Source organism: Peromyscus californicus, unplaced genomic scaffold (assembly GCF_007827085.1).
Source record: "Peromyscus californicus insignis strain IS unplaced genomic scaffold, ASM782708v3 Scaffold_15__1_contigs__length_86483966, whole genome shotgun sequence".
Classification (NCBI taxonomy): Eukaryota; Metazoa; Chordata; class Mammalia; order Rodentia; family Cricetidae; genus Peromyscus; species Peromyscus californicus.
The window spans coordinates 53460650-53480843 of NW_026294447.1; the positions used below are offsets into that span (position 1 = coordinate 53460650).

The 20194-nt window shown below is 40.8% G+C and overlaps 1 protein-coding gene across 6 annotated transcripts in view; it reads right to left on the reverse strand.

Moving 5' to 3' along the window:
• Dicer1 (dicer 1, ribonuclease III) overlaps positions 1–20194 on the reverse strand; it is a 66861-nt gene that overhangs the window by 37975 nt on the left and 8692 nt on the right. For 2 of the 6 annotated variants that reach the window (XM_052738873.1, XM_052738878.1), the window contains exons 2-9: positions 14631–14696; positions 13549–13646; positions 7362–7549; positions 6563–6725; positions 5634–5764; positions 4615–4749; positions 3775–3935; positions 530–698 (exon numbers count right to left, since the gene is read on the reverse strand). In XM_052738873.1, the coding sequence (XP_052594833.1) occupies positions 530–698; positions 3775–3935; positions 4615–4749; positions 5634–5764; positions 6563–6725; positions 7362–7505 (903 nt within the window). In that variant the 5' untranslated portion in view covers positions 7506–7549; positions 13549–13646; positions 14631–14696. Of the gene's footprint in view, positions 1–529; positions 699–3774; positions 3936–4614; positions 4761–5633; positions 5765–6562; positions 6726–7361; positions 7550–13548; positions 13647–14630; positions 14697–20194 lie in introns of those variants that run through there. The other 4 variants (XM_052738875.1, XM_052738872.1, XM_052738876.1 and 1 more) reach the window with 4 other exon arrangements.

Sequence of the window (20194 nt, forward strand, 5' to 3'; positions counted from 1 at the left end):
GCCCTAGAGTGGTTACTAGCTGTCAAGCATCAATGCCATCAGGATCACTGGAAGGCCTTTTCAAAGTCAAGTCAATCCTGTAGACCCCCTCCCTCCTCAGACTCAATCAGTGGCCCAGGAATGGGTCCCATACTTTTCACTTCTAACAAGCTGAAAGGCAGAGTGCTGTGGCTGCGGCTGCAGGTGTGGGCTATTCCTGTTACAAATGCTAGCAAACAGCAGAGAACTCAGACCAAAAGTTCCAGCGGGGACTAACTCTTCTGACCAAAGCAAAGCAAAGCAAACCAAACTGAACTCACTTCTTAAACAGGCACCATCTGAACCCTTAGTCCTGCCAAGAGGGCTATAACATACAAATACAAGTGCCTGTCAAACAAACCCAACCTTGACTGTAATGTGCTAGCTATCACATGTTCAATGAAAAATGTCCTGAGCTAATAAGAGTTTTAACTGAGATGTGTGGGAAACATCCTCAACAGAAGTATACCCTCATTGCAGTGCTCAATGGAGAGACTCTGCACATACTTACTTGTTTGGAAATCAGAGTAGAATCTCTTTCCTTTGAATGTACAGATACATTACAGTCATTGATAAAATTAAGTGCTTCTTCTAATTCCATCAGCAGTCTTTCATAAAGCCCACTTCTGTCAGTAAATGGTCCACAATCTACCACAATCTCACACGGCTGAGAAGTGTATCTTTAAAATCAGAAACAAGTTGTCAATATCAGTGAAAATGCATAACTGTTTTTTAAAAAACAAGAAAAAGAAGATACTAAGAAAATATTCCAAAATGTTAGCAGTGTGGTAAACTTTTAGGTATTTATTTTAATTATTAGTTTTCATATTTCTGAATTTCCCCACAGAAAATATACAGCCTTTTTTGTTTTTAAATAAGTATGATTTACAAGGTTTCCTAAAGGAAAAAGAAAAGAATGCAAGTTGGATTGTTACTACATCTCAAGTGTGCTGGGAGCTCTACTCTGACTTAACCCAAATGCAAGGAGGATAGAAAAAGAGATGAACGTCAGCAATATTAGGTCATTCCACCAAAACAAGACCAAGGTTCTGTCAGCCATAAAGTCCCCTGCCTTCCTCAAATGCCCTTTGTGTCATCTTATAAAAATCCAGTACAGCACTCTGATTCATTTACCTCCTCTATCTAGTTTGAGTTTATGTCTCTACTTAAGCAAAAAAGGCAGACTCCAGCATGCCTTCTCTAGTGGCACTTGGCTTTTCACTGAGTTAAGTGCAAGCAATCACTGTAAGGCTAAGGTTCAAAGAACTCTGTGAAGAGATTTCACTGGAGTCCCAGAATTGGTTTTTGTTTTGTAGGTTGACTGCCACCTTTTGCCCAAGGATGCAGAATGGAGAAGAAAAATGTTCAAAATACTCAATAATTATTTTCCAGAAACAGAAGTTGATCAGCAGAGGTCAAAGAGGAATGTTTTATCATTAAATGAGCAGCTTAACATATGGTCTGAAAGCTTTTATTTTTAGTTATTTTTAATTATGTAAGATGTATGTCTATATATGGGTATACACATGAGTACAGATGCCCAAGGTTGCGGCCTGCAATGAGTAGTGGGAACGAACTTAGGTCCTCTGGAAGAGCAGCAAGCACTCTTTAACTGCTGATCCATCTCTCCAGCCCCCATGTGAACTCTTTTAACACCTGCAGATCTCAATGTTTCCAGTTTTTACTTATTAATGTATCTGTTGTTGTGTCCGTATGGTAGGGACAGGAACAAGTGCTAGAGTGCAGGAGTAGGAGGGTAACTTTGTGAAGTCAGTTCTCTCCTTCCACCTTGATGAGGGCGAAGTGACAGCGCCATGTCACTCACTCATTCTGAAGGAGGGACAGGAGCTTGGAAGGGACAGGACCCACGTACTTAACTCAGGTAGGCTTTATATGCTGAGCCATTTCACTGATTCTGTTGATACTAATGTATTTTTGTAAGGTAAACTGCCAGCTTTCCTTCATTCCTGGTGTCATTCCTTGGATTCACTGTCTTTCACAAACCATGACAACCCAAACAGTACACAATACACTAAAAGAATATGGATGATTTTTAGTGAGTGAAATACAATAAAGACACTTAATACATAGTTTCATTTTTCTTAACCTAAATGTCTTACGTTTCTTTTCTTGTTGTGAGGTAAATTACCCTCACAGGGATAATGGATTCATTTGAGCTCACAGTTCAAAGAACAGTCCATCATGGTTGGGATTTCAGTCAAGGCAGCAGAAGCTTAAAGCAGCTAGGTACTTTATCACAGCAACAGCAAAAGAAACAAAGACACCAAATCAGAACGGCAGACTATTCTGGTGTGAACTGAATGTTCTATTTACTTACAAATACACGTCCATACCCACACTGTTTATTCCTGCTCACTGTAACCATTTCCCTACTAATTTATACAAGGCTTCTGTCTGAGTCGGCTGCTGCTGCTGTCATAAACATCCTGACAAAAGGGACTGAAGTGGGAAGGGGTGTTCTAGCTCACAGTTTAGGGATATTGTTCAAAACGCAGCAAAGTCAGAACAGCAGGAAGTTGAAGCAACTGTCCACATCACATCCACAGTTGAGACACAGAGCATTCGCTGCCCATTTCCAGCTCCCTTCTCCTTTGTATCCAGTCTAGGACCCCACCCAGGAACGGCACTGCCCGAGTCTTCCCACCTCGATCAACTCAATTAAGACAATCTGCCAGAGACTTGTCTGCCAAATGGCAATTTCCACTAACGGCCACAGCTCCTTCCCATAAAGGTAAACGTATCAGTCAGGTTGTGCGCATGTGTCTGCTTCCATGTCAATTAAGTTACAGAAGCTCAAAACTGTTAACTCCTCAACCAAGACAACTTACAAAATACAAACAGCATCTTTTTCAGAAATCTGCAACCAATCTTCAAAACAATAGGTTGTTCTCCAATATTTTCAAGTACCCTGCTGAATTCTCTGAGACTCCTTCAGTGTGCCCTGAGATGTCTAGATCAGAACAACCAAGCACACACTAATGGTGTGCTCTTTACACTGAAGGTAAATGTCCTGACAGGAGTCCCCAGTCTAGCAACACGAGGGAACAGGAAGGGCTGGCTGACTTAGTTTGGGTGACTATTGCTGTGAGGAAACACCATGACCGAAAGCAACTTGTGGGGAAAGGGTTTATTTTGCTTACATTTCTGTATCACAATTCATCGTCGAAGGAAGTCAGGACAGGAATTCAAGACAGTAACCTGGAGCCAGGAGCTGATGCACGGGCCACAGAGGGGTGCTGCTTACTGGTTTGCCCCTCTGGCCTGTTCAGCCTGCTTTTCTTATACAACCCAGGACCACAAGCGCCCCGTGGTGGCACCTCCCACAATGCGTTGGGCCCTCCCCCATCGATCACTAAGAAAATGCCTTACAGGCTTGTCTATTTACAGCCCAAGCTTCTTTCTGGAGACATTTTCTCAACTGAGGTTCCCTTCTCTCAGATAACTATAGCTTGTGTCAAGCTGACATAAACTAGCCAGCCACTCACCCCATGCAACGCCATCACTGAAGATGGCAGCACCCCCATCTGAGGCTCTCTGCAGAAACAAGGGTAGATGCTTGTGCTTGAAGGTAACTAACTGTACTTTAAAAAAAGACTTGTCCGTTTTGTTCATTCCTTTTAGCAGCCATTTGTTCACTGAAACAGGTACCAAATGCAAGATGCTGCAGAGGCTATCAAAGACTCCCCACTGGTCAAAACCAGACTTCTTCAAGCCAAGCCCCTGAGCAGCGCATACCTGTCTAAGACCACCAGGTCAGTTGCAGTCTCAGCATTACTCTTAAGAATATTCTCCAGTTTCTGAATCTTTTCTTCCAATTCCTCTGGATCACATTTCCCATTTAAAATGGAAGCAGTCAGTCCCAAAATTCGAGGGCATGATGGACAACTTTCACAGAGCTAACATAATAAAAGATATAAACAGTAAGGACTTCCTCATGCAAGACCACAGCAAGAGACACTGCCACATCCAACACAGGAAAACTACTGGCAATTACTGATACCCACTTCTGTGGAAACAGCAGCATTAATACTATAAATTACTATATTTTTGGTGCTGTTGTTTAAAGATATATTTCTCAAAAGGGCACATTTGGATACTCTAAAAAAATATGTCAATTGATATTATGATGTAGAAACACTATAGATTATAGATTAAATGAACACTGGTTTTAAGATTCATTCATCTGTACACTGGAATCAAGTTCCCAATAATGGTGACTAACACCACTGCCTTTTGACTCTTTTTTTTTTTTTTTCTCCTGTAAATACAGCATATAAGAGTGGAGAGATGGCCCAGCAATTAAGAGTACTGGTTACTCTTCCAAAGAACCCAGGTTCGATTCCCAGCATTTATACATTGGCTCACAACCATCTGTAATTCTAGTTTCAGAAAGACCTGACATCCTCTTCTGGCCTCTGAGAATACCAGGCACAAATGCCATACACAGACATACATGCAGGCAAACTCCTATACACATAAAATTAGAATTATTTTTTAAATTTAAAACTGCATATATTCAATAACTTAATAATTTGACCATAAATTATTGAAGTTGATAAAGTCTTAAAAACCTACCTTCATAATTTCTCGATAGGGGTGGTCTAGAATTGCAAGATGACACTCATCAAACACCAAAAGGTTAATGTCTGACAGTGATAAGTAACCATTTTTCAAAACATTCAAGGCGACATAGCAAGTCATAATGAGAACCTAAAATAAAACTGACATCAGTACACAAATGCCATTAACCTGCCTGGCTATATACCTCTACCAGAGACCAGAGTCAGTATATGGAAGTGAAGATTATGAATGAAATCATGGGTCAAAATTAAAGCAAAAAATTTACATATGTAGAACATATATACAAACATTGGAACCAAGATGTAAACAATGAAAGTATGGGGAAAGATTATGAGAAAAAGTCCTTAGAAAGGGAGACCATGTCCTTATGGTAAGTTACTAAATTGACTTCAGGTTTCCCCAGCCATAATTGACAGATGAGACTTGTCAATCTAGTCAAATCACAAAAGAATTTACACTGAGCTGACAGGGTTTTCTGAAAGATTAAGTACTCTTTGTCTAGCCTATTGTTCTGTGGACAGGCTTTATTTAGGTGGATTCATTCCAATATGTGAGAAATACTAGTAATTAGTAGGCTGTTGAATGTTAGTTGCAAGCAGCCCTCAACCGCTGTGTATCTCCTAGCACCACACACAAGAAGCCCTTAGCACATGCTAGCTACGTAGGAACATGAAGGCAGAGGGGGCCTCCCTCAAAGACCAGAGGCCTCAACCAAGAAACTTTTGCAGTTGCAAAATACCTAACCCAAAAGAACATTTTCTTCAAGTTCAAAGTAAGTCCAGGTATTTGTGTTTTTCAAGCAAGTAAATAATGGCATCGGTCTCTTTTCTACCCTCTGAATGGCACTCACATTAGTAATTTATTGTTCCTACTGGTTTCAGATGAACCCACAGGAAGAGAGAATAGAAAGGGACTGGAAAGCATCATTTTCAAACTATCTCAGATGGCTAAGGCTAATATTAATCAAATCAAGGACTTGTATCTGTATAGTGAAACGTCCCTGCAGGTCTCACCTGGTGCTTAGTAAACTCTTGGCTCCATTTCTCTTTTGTCCAAGATGCATTTACTTCTAGGTTTGAGTACTCCCCAACCTTGAGATCTGAGTGAGTTCTGACAGCTGAAACTTGTTGAGCAACCTGGTTTGCTGGTCACAAAGATAACATATAAATATGAACAATGTGCCCAATTGGCTTTCTGAACAGTTACAAAATTATCAAGTTATAACTAGCCACCAATTTTTGAATGGCTAATTTAAAAATCATAGTTCCAAGATCCCCCTGTAAAGTCACCAATGAGCCCTGCCACTCTCTCTTCCATCACTTCCTCCAGACAACCTCATACCCGCTTCACAATTGACTTCCTCCATCCTAAGACCTAACTCCTTTTCAGGTTGGAAGGGAACCAACTCTCCACTGTCTGTCTTGCTCTCCTCAATGAAATCATGTCAATCTACCAAGAAGTATTGTTCAAATCACAGAATTATGCTGAGACTGTCTTTACAAACAAAAGGGAGGTCATCTTGGGCTCATAGGTTGTGCTTTCATTTTGACAATCCCAAACATACATACATCTTTGAAGACATGAGACACTAAGTTTACTCAGTAGCTTTAAAGACACATGTAAGTTCCTAAAACTACTCCAGCAAAAACAAGAACAAAAAATCACTTGTCAAGTAGGTTCCTATCTCTAGTCAGCCTGCTGTACGGAGTGAAAATACCTAGAATGAAAGTAATTTGAACAACTTAGCTGTCTCCCCAGAGCAAACCCCATTAAGAGGAATGCAGAGTCTGAACAAACGAGAGAAATGGTACAGAGAAATGAAATGGTATTTCGGCTAGCAGGGCTTCAATAAGCTTATGACTTGTTAATACCCACAGAGATAGTCTGTTTAGATATGAAGGCACATCCAATTTTCTCCTCGCATTTAGTAATGTTTGATTACCAGAGTTGACGAGAAACACGGTCCTTTTTGCATGTGGGTTGAGGTCGCCCCTGATCTGATGGGCCAGCTCTTTGGTGAGCAGGACTGCGATGAACGTCTTCCCTGAGCCGGTGTTCAAGCAGACAATGGTGTTATGGTCCAGAGCCGCTTCCAGGAGCTCAACCTAAACCATGGAAAAAGATCATACACTTCTTAACTAGGCACCACATTTAAGAACTGGCTTTTGTTTTAAATAGAGAAATGTCCCTGTTTTCTAAAATCTAAATCTGCAGACAACTTTACAAAAAGAAAACCACTGTCTTCACATTTATTTAAGAATAACAGGGGAGTAAAATGGCTGTTACACACAGCTGGACTGCTGTAAACATACATTAAAATGGCACTAACAATTCCATTTAAGAATTATTTCTGCACATGTTGGTTCTCTAGAAGAACACATAGAATTGAACCTACACTAGGTATGTTTCTACTAGCTCAGGGCTGAACACTTTCAAACCAACCTGCATTCCTACCCAGCTTATTAGGACTGATACACCCAAATGCATATAAAGGAACAGTGTGGATTGGGGGGTGGGGGTGGGGGGATAAAGAATTCACAAACAGAACCAACACAACAAATCAATTACCCAGCAGATGTTAGAACAGAAAAGAAAAATTAAGAAAAAAATGTTTTAAACAAGAAAATTAATCAGAAGAAGGAGCTTGAAAGGGTAAATGAGTTTTATAAGCTGTGTCAACTCTATACTAATTTCTTCCATTTTAGTGAAAAATGCTCCAGTATTAGTGGTTTCATTAGTACCTGGTATTTTCTTGGCGTATAAATGTTATCATGAATTGCTTCTTGTTGCCATGGCAGTCCAAAGAAAGGACCCATTGGTGAGGAAGCAGGGGTCATGAGCTGCAGGCCTGCCATGCTGAGGGGCTGCAAAGCAGGGCTTTTCATTCATCCAGTGTTTCTTTCATTGCATTTTGTTCTAGCACAGCTTACTACAAAAGGGAAAAAGAATACCATTACACAACCATGCAGGGTTAAAATCAAAGAAAGCACAGGAACAAGAGAGCCATCAGACTACGGCTCCCGAGGGCCTTTTCATTCTTCCTGGGATTGGTTCAGTCTCTCTAAAAGTCAAGCAGTCTATACTCAACCTGGCAATCCTGTACCTAGAAGCTTGTCTGAGGAATAAACCAGACAACTATACAAATAGAAACACATTGATTTGTATTGCTACAGCACTGGAAAATAAGCAGGAACTTTTAAACTAGTAGAAAACCATCATAACTACAGCTATGTAAAGGTATTGTCAAAGAATCTAAAGGACCACTTTACATCTATTTAGATTCTCATGTATCTACATTTATTGGCAAAGAGAAAAGTCCAGAATAAACCCTTAAAAGAAAATGTGTACCAGATGATGCTTTGTTAAACATATACATACATGTTAAGTATGTAAATATACACATCATAAAGTACAAACATATATTAAAAACATACTCTTTGTAAGTACTCTATCATTATGTTGACAAAATAATGAGCCAACATACAGGCAGGCACTAAAGATGCAAACACCTGACCTGGTTACATCACTTTATTAAAAGGGTGTTTTGCTTAGTTAACAGTCTACAACTGCACAGCTAAAACTATCCTTAGACGTGTCTATTTAAAATTATACATACCCTGATAAACTAATTTCCCTAATGGAAATTCTTCCAAGTCATTTAGGCACTCTTCCATTGTCATACACTTTTCCAGAAGTAAAGTTGACTATGTAAGCTGGCAAAATAAAAATTCATCTTTTAAAAATTACGTGTGTGTGCGCGCGCATGTGTATTTATGTATATGCCAGTGTGTACAAGTGTAGAGGCCACACATCAACACTGGATGTCATCCTCCAGCACACTCATTTTTTGAGACAGGGACTCTTGCTGAAACTGGAAATCACCATCAGCTACACTGGTGTTGTAGGATACTGTCCTCTGAGCATAACAGCCGCCCTTCTCACCAGAACAGCTGTGACTACTTGTAAGCCATCCCCAAAGCAGATATTGCTGAGTGCTGGCCTTCCCTCATAGGAGGAGCAGGTGAGGAGGGTCAGTGGATACTTACCTGAAATTCCAGCTGCTCCCCCTACACCTCCTGCCATCTGTATAGAATCCTGCTCTAATTGCACATGGCTTCATGGCCTCAGGAGGTCTAGAGTGGAAAATTAACAGAAGAGGGGGACTCCATCTATGGAGCTACAGGAAGCTGCCATCCATGCTGGGGTGAGAATTTCCAGTGCTGTGGCTGCTTTGTAGTCACTATAAGTGACCCCTCACTGACGCTCTGTAAGTGAGCCCAATAAACTCAAAGGTTTCTCCAAGTTGGACTTTGGTGGAGTTGTATTTTGGTTTGTCATTGGAGCCCCGGAGTGAAGGGACAGACATCTCAAAGCATAGTCTGCAGGATCCTAATAACTAGCTGGCCACCAATACCTCCGGATCTGCCTATCTCTACCTGCAATTACCACATACAGACAACCCATCCTACCCCCAGTTCGGATTACAGATAATCACCATGGCGCCTGGCTTTTACACAGGCGCTTGGGGTCAAAAAAATCAGATCCACATGCTCCCACTGCAAGCACTATACCCACTGGGCTAAGCGTCCCCAGCCCAATCTTTCTAAAACTCTTCACCAGAACAGAAGGCTCGAATGTCAAGACTCTATGTGAAAGCCTATCACTAGGCTCCCCTCAATGAGCAGAATTTACCCATCCTGCATATGGAATGTTTACCCTACTCTGCTTTATGGTGATCATTGCTATTCCTCTATGAGACTGGAAGAGAGTCCAACACTTCAGTTTCCTGAAAACAAAACATTTTACTTCCCAGTTATCTTTCATAATAAGGTACAACACTGCACTCTTGTTTCAGAAATCAAGATGGCATAGTTCAGTACACAGCTCATTTGAGGTACTGTTGTAAGGATGCAGCACAGGGCACTGAGAACCTCAGAAAGACAGCTTGTCCACACACCAAACAACATTATCATTCTTACTATGCTTTTCAAAGGAAGGAGACATGCAAGGGGTGACCAGAGCACTTTTGGAGAAACTATCAGGCCATGACTACCACCACCACCCACCACCACCAATACTGGATCAAAGAAACCATATTCCTCTTGGGAAATAATCAACTCACTTTCTACTGGAATTAAAATCTAACATCCACTCCCTGCACCCCGCACCTCACACACACAGTTCCAAGTTCCACAGCACACAGGCCTCAAGCACCTCACCTGGAAGTCAAGTTCACCTAGCTTTTAAAGATCAAGAGGCCACCCTGAAGGCCTACCAACTGAGGCAGCACTTTCCTGAGCTTCCTGGCTCACCAGCACTCTGTGATGCCTACTTCACAGAAAAGAAGACTGTAAGAGGCATGATAACACAACATATTAACTGATCTCAGGACAGATCACAGACTGATGGTTTTCACGATGAAACTGGCTACAGGAATGTGATGTCACACACATACAATGAACTGACTGTCATAGTCAGCTAGTCTGCACAGCCGCAACTCCTATGTTCTGGTGTGGGGAGAACACTAAGAAGCCACACTCAGCAGACTCAACTATACAGTGCATACAGTATTATTATCAACTGTAGCCCACTGGCTATTAGTTCTCCAGAACTTCCTCCTGGTAACCGAAATGCTACACCCATCAATCAACATTTCCTCACTTCTCCCACCCTCTATACTTGTCACCTGTGCTCTCACTTTGTCAGAAGAACTCTGTTCACTAGACCCCACATGGAAGAGAGATTGATTGCAGTATTTGTCTTTCTAAGCCTGGCTTGTTGCACTTAGCATAATGGCCTCTCTATAGAGTTAGGTTACCACATTTGTCAGCATTTCCTCCTTTATTGTAACACGAATTCTAATAGGTCTTATAATAAAAAACCTGGAGCCAGATATTGGGGCAAATGCTGAAAGATCAGAGAGACAAAGGAAAAAGCCACTGCTACGTCTCACCTCGCCAACTCTATGAATCCTGTTTGAAAGCCTCTGAGTCCTCAGCCGAAAGCTTTCCAGTCAAAAGGCCTCTAGCCGAAAGGGCTTTAGTTCCTGTTTCCTCATGTCTTATATACCATTCTCCACCCAGCCATCACTTCCTTCCTAGTGCTGAGATTAAAGGAGTGTGCTTCCCAAAAACTGGGGTTAAAGGTGTGTGACTCCCAAGTATTGTGTGTGCCACCACTTCCTGGCTCTGTTTCTCTCCTGGACTGAGTCAATCTCATGTAGTCTAGGGTGGCTTTGAACTCACTGAGATCCAGATGGATCTCTGCCTTCTGAGCGCTAGGATTAAAGGTGTGTGCCACCACTGCCTGACCTCTATGTTTAATCTAGTGCCTTGTTCTGTTCTCTGATCTTCAGGCAAATTTTATTAGGGTATACAATATATTACCACACTTTATCAAGATTAAATATTCCTCTGTGTGTGTGTGTGTGTGTGTGTGTGTGTGTGTGTCTGTCTGTCTGTCTGTCTGTGTGTCCACTCTTGTTGACAAACACTTAGGCTGTTTCCATATTTTAGCTCCTGTGAATATGCTACAATAAGCATACAAATACAGACATCTGCACTGAAGAATAAGTTTTAATGCTGACACATTAATAAAGGAATAACCAAAAAAAAAAAAAAGAATGAAAAAGTCTTTTACACTGCAGATAACAAGTGTTAAAACACTGTGAAGGTGGTGATATGTCAGAGGGTAGCTATATTCTTAGGAAGTACTCACTGGAGCATGTGTGGACAAAGGGTGATGGCTGGAAATTAGTCTCAAACAGTTTCTGAGCAGAAGCTACACAGACACAACTAATAAACTAGTAAGTGGGTAAAACATGTATTTGTTATCCTAGTCCAATTCTGCAACATCAGTTCTTTATTTTCTGAATAATATTCCTGGTGTCTCTGTGTGTGTGTGCACACGCATGCACGCGCGCGCACTCCGTCTGCTGACAGACACAAGCACAGTTTTAGTATTGTGATTGTTGTGAACAATGATGCAACAAACAGCCAAGTAAAGTTAAAGTTATTATCATTCAGAGATCTGATTTCACAAAGGACAGTACTGGGTGCTTTTTAAAAATTCATATTGTAATATAATACAAGTAAGTACTTTGTTTCTTTTAGGGACAGCAGGTAAATCTGTGACTATTACTCAGTATTCACTTTGCACTTCTTTCCCAAATAAGAGCACTGCCCAGCACTGTGTATTCTTGATACACCAAAGCTGCCAAGGCTGTGTTTCAGACTTTCTAACACCTGCCAGTCACCTAGCTAGCCCTCAGCTCATGGCACACGCCTCTCTTTGGACTAGGAACTGGTTCATGCTAATCCAATAACAAAAGGGTTGGGCCTTTCAGTCAGTGGCTGAAAAGCAACTCAAACATGGTTCAAGAAATACTAGCCCTGTCTGCTGCTGAAATCATCCGACAGCCATCAAAAAGATGTACTTTTAACAGTAACAGTAAAGAGACTTGGTCCCTGTACATCAATGAGCAGCTCAATCAATCAACCTCAAGGCTCAGCCTAACAACATCTTTGCCAAAGACATGAGCCAAACAAATTCCCTTACTATCCAAGTTAATGTGAGTTGAATTTTATGCAACTCTGAACAAATGACACTGTAAATCACCATTACTGCTTCTATAAAAGATCTAGATAGAAAAAAAAGGAGAGAAAAGAATGGAAATAAAGGAGGGAGGGAAGAAAGAAAAAAGGAAAGTCGGGGACAGACCAAAAAGAAAGTTATCAGACTAGAAACCTGAGGTCCAGGGAGGTCCTGCAGCCAGATCACAAGCCAAGAGCTTTGTTTACAGCACAACATTAGAGTACAGCACCACTCACGCGAGACCAGGATGACCTCCATCTGGAGCTTCCCTGACTTCTGAAGGTCAGTCATTCGCTCTTTATTTGTCCTTATGTACATGGTTTAAACTTTCTGCAACCAGTGAATCGTCTTGAAACTGCTAATAGCCATAAACTAAAATATTCTTCTAGAACCTTCAAGCCCTTGTTATTCTTGCTTTAAAATGATTGATTAGACTGTGTGACCTTGAATGCAGGAGCTCTGTTTCCTTTTATCCTATCACCCACTGTCCTAAACCACAGTCAGGACACAATGTGTGTGTGTGTGTGTGTGTGTGTGTGTGTGTGCGTGCGTGTGTGTGCGTGTGTGTGTGTGTGTGTGTGTGTGTGTGTGTGTGTGTAAAACTGAGTCAGAGATTCATGAATGGCCACACAATAGTATACAGAACACAATCATGGGCAAGTCAATGTATTTTTATTTGGTTTGGAAATAAACTGCTACCATTCCTAATGATGGATAGGATTTTACAAGGAATTGTAACCCTTCCAATTATATTTTCCATAAGGTCATAATATTTGAATTAATTTTCATTCATTTTATGTATGGTGGCTGGCCCCAGTAAAACACTTTCTATTTAAGGAAAGCAAACAATATTAAAACATCAATTGGTAACCTAATCAATCATGTGATAACAGAAAAAACCTATAATTTTGCCAACTTTTACTTTCTTTGGCATATTTTAGTAGACTTTTTTAACTTAGCCATAAGTGAAAGGCCAAGAATCTGATCATATATAAGCATTTGAGTCTCGTGGATGAACCACATTAACTTCTTCAGGAGAGCCAAAAGACAAACCCCGAGTGACTATTTTCAATGACAAGTTTTAAATTTTTTGTCAAATAATCTACACTCATGGAACTGGCAAAGCTGTGTGCCAGCTTCTGGAGGTGACGCACTTAGCAGTATTGAGTGAGACTGGGATACAGTGCCGGGCAGAGCACTTACCTAATACAAAGCCAGGCCTTGATTTAATACCCAATACCACAAAAACAAAAGCCAAACACACATAGAGAACGACGTAATAAAACACAGTTGTAAGCCCTCATCCTCTTTCCACAGACAACAACCCAGATTTACCGTTTTAATGTCTGCGCCCTCTTTGCTGCTGCTGTCTGAACTGCATTCTGACATTGTGATAGCTTACTGGGAAACCACAGCATGCCCACGCTTCTGCTCTAAAACAAATGCAGAGACAGTCAAGTATAAGATTCCTGCAAACCCAATGCACACAGCAGAGTCCCACTCAGACGAGGAGCCGAATAACAGGCCATTATTTTGTATCAACTTTTAAACAAAAGACATTTGGGATATTTTAGAATGCCAAGTCTTCTTCTAAAACAAAGAACAGAGAGTGAGCAGCAACCAGGCAAGACTGACCTATAGAGAGAAAAAAACTACAGCCAAGCTCCAGGAAAGATTTCAAAAATATCTGTAACTCAAATGTTAAAGATCATGCTTTACATATTACAGAGAAACAAAAAAGTAATAATGCATTACTTCTTAGATTCCCATTTACAAAAAACAAATAAAGATCATCAGAAGAGATACTTGGCTGAGAAATCCAAATAACCTATTGTAAATCTTTAGTGTGTGCATGAAATCCAACAGTAATTCCAATTTAACAAATGAAATTAAAAACAAGCTCCAAGGACTATTAAACCACTTTTCATCAAATTGGTTTAGAAGACAATTCAAGATTAAAATTGACAATGATATTGTGCTGGGAAGAAATTTAAATCTGGGATGCCTTTCCTAAATGATTATTATGATTCAAAAACAAAGAAAGCATGAGGAATTGATATGAAAAGCTTACTGTAATCAACAAACACTGATCTTAGCTATGACACTGGGCTTGAGCTCATTAGCTTACACCATCTGTACTGCCATCATGCAGGTAAATCCTCATTTTGTACACTTTTTTTTCTAGCTGTTAATAAATCAGACTGGGGCCAGGCGGTGGTGGTGCACACCTTTAATCCCAGCATTCATGAGGCAGAGGCAGGTGGATCTCTAAGTTCAAGGCTACCCTGGTCTACAAAGTGAGTTCCAGGACAGTTTCACAGAGAAACCTTGTCTTGAAAAAACAAAACAAACAAACAAACAAACAAAAAAATCAGACTGGGACAACCTTAACACTACTTTAATATATACATATTTACCTCGAAATGCTGACTCTAAGTTCTTTCAGAGTTTCCAAGTCTGTATTTATGCATACCCTAGGTAACCTAAAAGCAATCAGAGAGAGTATTTTAGAAGAGACAGCTCATTTAAAAAAAAAAAAAAAGAAAAAAACACCATTAAGAAATTGATTATTAAACAAATTAGCTACTTGATAATTTTTACACTTAACATTAGGATAAAATCCTTTATAAAATTATCTACTAAAAGACAAGAAAACAGTACATGACTGAAATAGCTGCCTGTTAAAATCAGTATTACATTCTAATACAAGCATAAACAAGAAGCAAGCTTGTTATGTGATCCAGTTAGATACAAGGGAAAACTCTTGGCACAGCACACCAATTTCCCTCGTAAAATCTGCCTGTAAGTCTACTTAAGGAACACTATGACAATCTACAGTACCTCATGTCTTCCTACCTCCCGGCATGTCTGTCTTCTAAGGCTACCTCATCCTTCACTGAATTTTTAATCACATTCTATATGCCACCCAGTAAGATGCAAAGACCACGCATACCAACATGGGTGGTAGGAACAGTCCATGAACGAAGCTGTATGAGGAGATTTCTGAAACCTGGTGAGAAAACTCCAAGTAAACAACAGTAATCTCTGTTCTTCCCTAACATGAGTGTTCTTGGATGTGCCTCTCCCAGGTACACCGGAGTTCACTTTAGATTATTCATTACAACTGGCTATTGTTATTTGTTCAGATGCCTCTATGGAAAAAAACATGTTTTTGCTACCTGTGACTTGTCCTTGTGGTTAAACACCTTACTCATGTGACGCTTCTTAACCCTCAGAGTATAAACTGTCTGATGCTCTGAATAAAGTTGCCTATCACATGAGACTTCAGTCCTCATTTATTGGCTCCATTCTCCCAGGTCCCACCACCTCTAGAGACAGTAAACAATGTTTCAGACCTGCCTGTTTCTAGCAATGTTATAACCAGTATAGGATTATCTGGTTATCTAGTTACATCACCAGACAATATGTATACACACAGAAAGCCCATCTGGCAAGTATAGGATAGTGACTTACATTGGTAATAAAAAGTTAAGTCGTTATCTAATTTTAATTGATGATAATATATTACAAAGCTGCAAAATCCTATTTCATGGGCCCCTTTAAGATAAGCTCCAAATTACTGGGTTTTAATACAAACAAAAAACTCCCATTAACACCCAACTACAGAGGTGGGTGCAATTAGAGACAGACAGCTCTTCCATTCCTAGTATGAATTTTCAAAGCAAGTTAACAGAATCTCAGAGATTCTGCCACTACTAACTTTACACATTTATGTCACACTCACCCTACTCTTGAGCTCCCAATGTACAACTTCCATAAAGTCCCTGGTAAGCAAGAAGAGGACTCAGCATGAACACTATGGCATTAACATGCAGTCAAACTTGTTAGCACTGAAACGTGCCCAGCAAGAGATGCTATGAGGGATCCAAACACCTACAGCAAGCTAGCCTAGATGACCCAGAGCCAGCTCAGGAGCCCAAATGACAGCTTGAGATGATCACTTGGCACTGAGTGAAGAGAATTAGAGTTTTTATAAATTAACCTGTTGAAATCAGAAGAAATCCCTTTTCCTTTGTTTTTTAGAATTCTCTTCTCCTTCCCCTTCAGTGTACGGAAACTTAAGCCTCTAGTTCCCTAACTACAAAAGGTTACCTCCAGAGCCTAAGTGGCATCTCTGAAATAGTACCACGCAGAGAACTAGTTTCCTGGGAGGAGACAGGCCTAATTTGTCACCTGATTCCCATTTATATAACTGACCTCTCGTCATCAAGCCAGAATACTAGAAAGTTTATCTCCAAGGAAAAGTCTTCCACCTATGGTCAGCCCTGGGCATTTGGGTTACTTCTTTACTGTAGGCCCTAAAACACATAATCAGCTATACTATGCCAGACATAAGACATCCAGCAAGAGGTCAGAGTCTTGTTTGCAGTAGTGTGGCTCAGGTTGTATATTCTCTTCTTCCTTTCCTATTGGTCACATAGGTCCTGTTATATAACACCTGTTTTCAACTCCAGCAGAAGTTTCCCACAAAGGAATGCCAACTGCCTTGTAACAAACCAAGTTTGCTCACAGGAGTTGCCACTGCCCCTGCCTTGCCACAGATTCTGAGCTATCTCAACATCCATTCTTAGGACCCTCTTGCTTCCAGTTTCTGGGTTTGGATTTATAGACACCACTTCAGAGTTGGTCTTGATGCACACCTGTCTAGTTTAATGTTGCTCAATAATGAAACTGTTTTCTTTTTCTTCTAACTCTGTGCAGAGAATTTCTGTTTTGGAAGACTTCTTTAATTATGTTCCTCCAACATGGCTTTAAGATATTTTAAACACAGCCCAATTCTCAACCAAATTCATGCCAAATAGCAAATTTCATTTCTTGGAACTTAAGTACTCGAGAAACCCTAAAACATGTTCCTCAAGAGCAAAGGGAGAAAGGTTTAAAAATAAAGACGGAACAAAGTAGGCCAACACTTGCTACGTTAAAAAGGAACTCACACATCCAATGGTCAGTGTTTGGTAAACCCCCTCCCAAATCCCTTCCTCTTCAAAGTTAGGACAATGTCCCAGCTGTCCTTTAGCAAGGCCCCAAGTCAAGTGAGGTTCTTGGCCTCTTCACACTAATGTATCAGCCGTCTTCACAGCAGGCACCGTGAACATGAATGATGGAGAAAGTAGTCTTTCTTTTCTTTTTGGTATCCGAATCATGCAAGGTACACATCAGATAGGTCAAGGTGTATGCATATCAAGCACCACTACCCCTCTAATACTGTTTCTTGGCCCAAATAGCAGGAACCTGTATTAGAATGAAATGAGATCTTAAGCTTGGTAAAGGAACTATACTTCTTAATCTAAATTTTAAAGAATTCTTAAAGAAAAACCTAAAATACACTTAAGATTCAACACAGAAAATACAATCTTGTGCATAACATAAAGCACAAGATTTTACATAGTATTTTTAGCCAGAATAACCTCAAGAACATACAAATTCACAAAGGAGATTGAAACATACCATCTTCAAACAAGCCACTGTGGCCCAGAGATATTGGTTGGTCTTTGAGTTTTGGGGGGCCTGCCACCCAGCTCCCAAATAAATCACTCACAGAGGCTTATTCTTAATTATGAATGTCCAGCCTTAGCTTGGCTTGTTTCTTGCCAGCTTTCCTTAACTTTAAATTATCCTGCCTACCTTTTGCCTCTGATCTTTTCCCATTCTCTTCTGTAAATCTTACTCTTACTCCATGGCTTGCTGCGTAGCTGGGTGGCTGGCCCTTGGAGTCCTCCTCTTTCTCTGGCTACTTCTTCCTTTTCCCCCCAGATTTCTACTTCTATTTATTCTCTCTTCCTGCCAGCCCCACCTATCCTTTCTCCTGTCTTGCTATTGGCCGTTCAGTTCTTTATTAGACTGCAGGTGTTTTAGACAGGCACAGTAACACAGCTTCACAGAGTTAAAACAAAAGCAACATAAACAAAAGTAACACACCCTAAAATAATATTCTACAACACAAAGATTATTTTGAGTTCAAGGCATTAAGGAGCAAAAGATTCAGCAAAAGGTCACTCCTTCACCTTTCTATCAAAAACTAAGTTATAAATCCCTCCAGCTTGCTCCAAAGGGAAGAGATCAAGTCCTGTACTAGAGACAGAGATGGCCCTGTGATAGTCTGGATGAACAAACTTTATTAAACAACCCTTAGCCTCCACTAGTGCCTTCTAGATACTTCTAGATAGCTGCTACAATTTCCCAGCCCTAAAGGCCCAAGCCTCCTTTCCTGTTATGTCACATTTTATAACATTTAGCCATGACTGTAAATAAACCAGGCTGGCTGGCCAGTGAGCTCTGGTGAGCTGTCTGTCTCTGCCCCCGTTAGCTTGGAGCTTACATGTGGGCACGGCCACACCCAGCTTTTCTGTGGTTGTTAGGGATCAGAACTCAGGTCCTCATGCAGGCCCAGCTAGGGTTCTCACCCAGGAGCCATCTCCCCAACCCCATTTAGTTTTTTTATTATTTAATTTTTTCTTCTTTATTTTCATTTTATGTATACTCTATTTTACCTGCATGTATGTCTGTGCACCACATGCATACAGTGCCCACGGAGGTCAGAAAAGGACGTCAGACAACCCCTGAAACTGGAGCTACAAACAGCTGTGAGGTGCCAAGTGGGTGCTGGGAATTGAACCTGGGTCCTCTGGAAGAGCAGCTAGTACTGAGTCCTCTGAGCCATCTCTGCAGCTCCACCCACAAGGTCACTCACTGGACAGGGAGCTTTGTGATTTGGTTACACTGGCTGCCAGCAAGCCCCAGGGATCCTCCTGTATCCACTTTCTGGTGCTGGGATTAAATGTGGGTGCCTCCTCTTTTGGCTTTTTTGTTTGAATATTGGATAAGTATTTTTACCTGCTGAGCTGTCTTCCCAGTTCCTGGCTGCTATTCTTAACCACCCATGTAGTACCTCACTGCAGAAGAAAATTTAGTGAAAATGTTTTCAGTGGTTTATTTAATAATAAACATAATACTGATGGCTGCGTTTATGTGCACTACCAGGACTGGCTCTGTGTAACACAATGTATTATGCTTAGATTTTCATTATATTGTCCCAAATAAAGTTTAACATAAGTAAAATGTCATTTTTAACAAGTTCAACCCAGCAAAACTGTCCACATGAAAGTATCCCTAGGCTCCAGCCAACTGTTTGCTTCCTCAGAGCCCTTCTCAGAAAAATGACCCCAGAAGAGCAAAGACGCCCTCCCTCCACGTCTTTCCAATTGCCCTTATGACACCTACTCTGCAGTTTTGTTTGGAGAGGTAAATAGTTAACACACCACTAGCTTTCAGGCTTGCACTTGATTCTCCATACCTTGCTCTTAACACTGTGCAAGAAACGCTATAATTTTATCTGGTCCGTGTCTATCTTCTCCCAATCTATCACACCAAAGGATAGCTATTTGGAAAAAGCACTGCCAAAGTATGTACACACACACACACACACACACACACACACACACACACACACGCACACGCACGCACAGAGAGAAACAGAAAGTGGGGGAGAGAGAGAGAGAGAGAGAGAGAGAGAGAGAGAGAGAGAGAACGAACTTAAAAAGGGGTTAACTCTGCAAAGCAAATCTAAGTGAATACTGTATGCAGTTGTTTAATAAATATGAAAAGACAGCAAAGCTCCAGGCAAGGGTAAAGCTGTGTAGTGCCTGGCCATCCTCCCTCCTCGCAACACAGCCGATCACCACTCCCGATCACTCACCAACCCCATGTGTGGGCTATCTAAATATCCAATCAGGGTCTGTTCCTGCCATGCCTCCCAAAAGCTCAAGATCTCTGAAAAGAAAGAGAACCTTATCCTCACTTACAATCCTATTAGCTACCACTGTCCATGACTTAATTTGCTCATCTATTAACCTACTGTAAATTCCAAACTATGTCTGGAATGCAGGAAAGCAATATTCATAATTCACTGTTACTTATTAATTCTAAGAATAAACTATGGCTCTAGCACTTCCTGCATTCT